The sequence below is a fragment of the Chinchilla lanigera genome, unplaced genomic scaffold, assembly GCF_000276665.1.
Source record: "Chinchilla lanigera isolate Chin_1 unplaced genomic scaffold, ChiLan1.0 scaffold00111, whole genome shotgun sequence".
Lineage (NCBI taxonomy): Eukaryota > Metazoa > Chordata > Mammalia > Rodentia > Chinchillidae > Chinchilla > Chinchilla lanigera.
This window is the reverse complement of record NW_004955512.1, coordinates 3983918-3989917: the sequence shown is the minus strand read 5'-3', so window position 1 is coordinate 3989917 and position 6000 is coordinate 3983918. Positions and strand designations below refer to the sequence as shown.

Here is a 6000-nt window from a genome sequence, read left to right as displayed (position 1 = left end):
AGGGGAGCGGGACGGCTCCTCGGCGGCGGTCGGGCCGGTAGTCCTTGGAGTATTTTCCGTGCTGTGGCGGGCGGAGCGAATCGAAAGGAACGGACATATGTCAATTCATCGCCGCGGTAGACTCCTCAGTGCATTGTTTTGGGGTAATGACGGGAAGCGTAGGAACCCCAATGACCTCAGTTTTTTCTCTCCTGTCTCTTCTATTGTCAACAAAGGCGGAAATTTAATCCGTTTACATCAGATTTCGAAGTAACTTTCATTGCAGATAGTTTCAGCGATTATTTCCTCGATTTTTCTAAGCGTTGATCAAGCTCTACAACTTTCGTAGTTATTTAGATTTCTTTGCGATCGCAGTGGCAGTTTCAATTCTTAAAAATAATGTACGTGCTCACATAGGTTACGTTGTCGTTGGCTGAGAACTTAAAATTTTGGCAGATTGGGTGTGGAGGAAGTCGTGAGACCCTGGGGCTGAAGCGAGGATGGGCGTGGCTAGAGTTGCTCTGCGCAGACTTCGACGTGGAGCCTAAGGAGAAGTTTGCATTTTAGGTGTACGTAGATGAGGTGGCCCCTTTCTAATCCAGGACCTCGTGCATCCGAGCTGTTCTTTGATAACGAAACAAAGTGTTTTAAAGGCTGTCCTGAGACTGCTGCTAAGGTTTTCATCGCTGCAGACATTAAATGAAGTCCGTGTTGCCTGTAGACCGAGGAGCACCGTGTGCGCAGGAGTGCGTCCTCCGTGCTCTTTTGCGCGGATCCCACGTTACTGATTGGGGGACGGTCACAGGAACCATTTTCTGGTCTGACACCACTTTTTTCTTCTCTTTAGCGAATGAGAAATCACAAACTTTTCTGCTACTTAGAGAGAATTTTGCTGCTGTACTGATTTATAAATGGGATTCAAACATGAAGTTACCATAGCTGGGTGTGGTGGCGCACGCCTGTAATTCCAGCACCGGGGGACGGGCTGAGGCAGGGGGGCGCGTTGTGAGTTCAAGGCCAACCTGGGCTACAAAGTGAGTTTAAGACCAGCCTGAACTGCATAGTGAGACCTTGTCTCAAAAACACCAAAAGAAAAAAAAAAAAAAGTTACCATAGTAATTGGCTTGTTGGTTTAGTAACTTATAGTGAGAAATAGTCCTGTCAGTATTATTTCATCCTGACTTGAAACTGAGTGCAAGAATTAAAACCCAGGTGGTGTGACTGTGGAGTAACCAAGATGATTTTCTGCACCAGTCATGGTGCACCATTCACACCAGTGCCCTGAGCATATGTATTTTAGAGCTGGGGGGCACAAAGGGGCTCCTGCTCCTTAGACTACTGTCCCAGTGCTTCCTGCAGTCACCCCTGATTGGTAGCAGCAGGGAGAGTAGTGCTACCCTTTTATTTTCTTGTTCTGCTGATAAATTCCATAGGCCATACTGGCCAAAACAAGGTTGGCCTTGGCTAGGGTATATTTTATTTTTGGTTTATTGCTTTTTTATGCCCTACTTTGTCCCCCAAAGACTTCTGAAAATACATATTGTCTGAGGGGGGTATGTAGAGGACGGGAAGAATAATAAGAAGTAGTAAAGAGAAAAATTAATTTATAGAATGCAGGGCTTAAGGTCCTACAGAATTACGGAATGAGGACTGTAGCTTTAGTTCTCAGCTTCAGGTAGAGAGAAGAACAGACACAAGATTCCTAACATTCCTAAAATTAAAGTATGTCAGTTGCTCTGAGAAGTTTTTTTAATGGTACTGAAATGGGACGCAAACTTTTCCCATTCTGTTTAAGTGTTTCTGTACAAGAAAGACAAGGGACGGAGATCCTGGCAGGACAGCATGGCTCAGTTCAGTAGCAGTACTAAAAGTTGAGCAGCTGTGCGGGGTGCTTACTGAAAGATTTTAATAGCAGGGGATATTATGCTGTAATGTGGGTTGAAGCTTCTTTCAGAAGGAGCGCTGTGTAGTACCCGTTCAAGGAGGCTGCTCAGGCAGTCCTGGTTGATGTTGGGACCCAGCCACTTTGTACTGTCGTGAGGATACATTAAAGTCGCCTTGTTGGTGCTTTTGCCTGTATCTAGCAATTGTTTGCTAAACATTTCTTAATCAATGCAGCTTATATTTTAGGCCCTGTACCAGATAGTGGAATTGCAAGGAACAATGATAAGCTCTGATCCTTAAGGGTCATGGGTCAAATGAAGATTTATGAATCTGCAGATACCCGAGATTGTCCCATATATAGAATTGGACGGCTAATCGCATCCACTGTGCTGAGAAAATCTTGTTATTTAAAAGTAAAAGTAATATATTTGCTACTAGTAGAAAATTTAGCAAATACAATATTAGTAAATATAGTAATTAAAATGTAAAAATCACTATCGACTAGGGATAATCATTTTACATTTGGTTGAATACTCTAAGTTTTTTCTTCTGCAAATCCATTTCATTAAAAAAATTAAAACAGTTATCTTGAGAATGATGTCTCTGCTTCAATTTTAAGTGTCTTACTGTCGGTTGGTATATGTTTCAGGCAGTCAAAATAATACTGTCTCTGTTCTGTGTAGAAATAACAATTATTTCATAGTTGACCATAGTCTTTTTCGGTAGTATCGCTTGTGGCCACTTGAGGTTTGTTATTGTGACTCTCCCTTCTAATTGTTAGATGTGCTGGTACAGATCAGTGGTCAGATGTGTTATGATTTCATCGTCCTCAGCTCTTTCTTAATTGGACACTTGTCTTCTCCTGAACCAGGGCAGCTGCTTAGTTGTACCTGTAGAGCATTTATGTTGTCTTCAGTCACGGTTAGGACCTACATACATCAGTTAGGATGACCCTAGCTGTTTTGTTCTCACAAAGGCTATTTTATTTACTTATGATTTTATTTTTTATTAGTACATGCTTGCAGTACATAGTTTTCATTTATCATGGGGTGTTTGTACATGTGCCTAACACAGTTTCATTCTTTTTTGTCCCCTTCCTCCCAACCCTTCCTGCGCCTTCCAATTCTTGTTCCCCTTCTCACTTGAAAAAGCTCTATTTCCATTTTTTTCTTTGATTCTTTTAAAATCCCTTTTCCCTTCCTTCCCTCCCCTCTCCCTCCGTTTCCTTTCCTATTTGAAAAAGATCTCCTACTTCCTATTACCTACTCTTTATTTTACTCTTATTTGTATTTTGGGTTTCTTATATAAGAGATACAAGAGAAACCCATGCAATATTTAAATTTGTGTACCTGATTTCACTTGACATTGTGGTCTCGAGGTGCATCCATTTTCCTACAAATACCTCAAGTTTATCATTCTTTATATCTGAGTAGTACTCCTTTGGGATACATACCAAATTTTATCTGTTCATCTGAACATATAGGCGGTGTCCAAAATCTAGCTAGTATAAACTGTGCTACCGTAAATATGGGTGTGTGCATGCCTCACTATAATATTACTTTAGCTCTTTTGGGACGATTTTTAGAAGGGGAGTATCTGGGTCAAATGGAATTGCTATTTAAAATTTTTTTTAAAAAAGAGTTTTGTTACATGGTTCAGGCTGGCTTTGAACTCACTATATAGTCTAGGCTGGCTTTCAACTCTCTGTGACCGATTCTCCTGCCTTAGCCTGTTGACTCCTGGGATTACAAGCGTGCAAAACCATGCCTAACAGCTATTTTTAGTTTTTTGAGGACTGTCCATAGTGGTTGTATGAGTTTACATTTCTGTAGTGTATGTAAGAGGGGTCCCCCTCCTCCCAGCCTCACCAGCATTTGTTATTAGGTTATCACGTTTCTTTTTGATGGTCATTCTTTCTGGAGTAAGGTGTTATCTCAGTGTTGTTTTAATTTGCATTTCTCTAATAGCCAGCGATGTTGAACATTTTTTCATGTATTTATTGGCCATCTATGTTTACTCTGAGAAATGTCTATTCATGTATGTCACACATTTTTTGATTGGATCTTTTATTTTGGGGGGTGTCTGATTTTTTTGAGTTCTTTATACAGGGTCTTCCAAAAATATATACACACTTCAGGAAAAGAAAAACTTGTACAAATTTAATACTACATTTATTGAGATATCATGAGATTAATAGAAGTTACCTTTGGCCTCTACAATTACAAGAGCTATTCAAAGTAGTAGCCATTAATTTCCAGACATTTATTAGTACAGTGAACTGCTGCTTGGGTATCCTTGGTCACTGAGATTGTTGCACCTGCATTTTCAATTTCTTCACTAAGGGACAGCAGTACAGTGGGTTTTCTGTGATATAACTATATCCTCTAGGATCCCCCATGCGAGGGTAACACCATTTGTTGAAAGAACTATGTACTAGTTTTCTTTTTCTGAAGTACATATACATGTTAGTCCTTCAAGGAATAGCTGTCAAAATATTTTTCTCATTCTGTTGTCTCTTCACTCTGTTGGTTGTTTCCTTTGCTGTACAGAAACTTTTTATTTGCTGTGATCCCATTTGTTAATTCTTGGTATTAATTCTTGTGCCACTGGGGTTCCTTCAGAAAGCTCTTACCTATGCCTGTGTTTTCAAGTGTTTCACCTATTTTATCTTACAGCAGGTTAAGTATTTATATTTTAACATTTAGATCTTTGATCCATTTTGATTTTAGCTTAATATGTGATGTGATACATGAATACTGACTCAATCTTCTGCATGTGGATAGCCAGTTTTCCCAGCACCAGTTTTTAAAGAGGCTATTTTTCCTCCAGTGTATGTTTTTGGCTACTTTGTTTAAAGATCAAGTAGTTCAATGTGTCTGGGGTTGTTTCTGCTTCTTCTGTCCTATTTCATTGATCTGCTTGTCTGTTTTTATGCCAGTACCATGCTGTTTTTATCATTATAGCTTTGTAATATAACTCCACATCTGGGATTGTGGTTCCTGATGCTTTGCTATGGTTACCCAGAATTTCTTTTGCTATTCTGTGTCTCTTCTTGATTTGTATGACTTTTTGGACTATTTTCTTTAGATCTGTGAGGAGTGGTCTTGGTATTTTGTTTGGGATTGTGTTAAATATATATATGAGTTTGGGAAATATTGCCATTTTTACTATAGTGGTTCTGCCTATACAGGAATGCTATTGATTTTTGTGCGTTGACTTTATGTCCTGATAAACTAACTGAATTTGGTTACTAATTCCAGGAATCTTTTGATGGAGTTTTTTGGTCCTGTGATGTGGAGGATCACATCATCTGCAAATAAGGATAACTTGACTTCTTCCTTTCCTATCCTTATCCCTTTTATTTCTTTTTCTTGCCTGATTGCTGTAACTAATGTTTTGAGGACTATGTTAAACAGTAGTGGTGATAGTAGACATCTTTGTTTTATTCTTGATTTTTTTTTTTTTTTTTTTTGTACTGGGAATTGAACTTCGGCCCTCACGCTTGCCAGGCAGGTAGTGTGCCACTGAGCTAAATCCCCAGCCCCATATTCTTGATTTTAGAGGGAAAGCTTTCAGTTTTGCCCTATGTTGGCAGTAGGTTTGTCACAAATGGCTTTTATCAGATTGAGATAAGGTCTTTCTATACTTATTTTCTTCAGGGTTTTAGTCATGAGTGAATGTTGAAGTTTGTCAAAGGTTTTTTCTGCATCTATTGAGATGATCTTATCATTTTTGTCTTTGCTTCTATTTATGTGATGAATTACATTTGTTGATTAATGTATCAACACGTCCTTGCATCCCCGGAATGAAGCTTACTTGGTCATGGTATATGATCTCTATTAGTGTTTGTGAATAGATACGAATTACCAAAAGCAAACCAAGAAGACTTAAAAATCCTAAATAACCCAGTAACATGGGTTACTAGCATGAGATGATTGCAATTTGATGATTTGTTGCATTCTGTTTGTCAGTATTTTATTGAGGAATTTTGCGTCTGTGTTTATTAAAGAGATTGGCCTGGATTTGGTTGTATCCTTGTCTGGTTTTGGAATCAGGGTAATACTAGCTTCCAGGGATGACTTTAGGAGTACCCATTCCCTTTTAATTTCATTAAAGTTTGAGAAATATTGATATTAG

The 6000-nt window shown here is 39.0% G+C and overlaps 1 protein-coding gene across 2 annotated transcripts in view; it reads left to right on the top strand.

Annotated features, from left to right (window-relative positions):
- Positions 1-25: 25 nt before the first annotated feature.
- Ostf1 (osteoclast stimulating factor 1) overlaps positions 26-6000 on the top strand; it is a 49837-nt gene continuing 43862 nt past the window's right edge. The window contains exon 1 of one of the 2 annotated variants that reach the window (XM_005408311.2): positions 26-116. In XM_005408311.2, coding sequence (XP_005408368.1) covers positions 98-116 — 19 coding nt within the window. In that variant the 5' untranslated portion in view covers positions 26-97. Of the gene's footprint in view, positions 144-6000 lie in introns of both variants that reach the window. The other variant, XM_013506531.1, reaches the window with a different exon arrangement.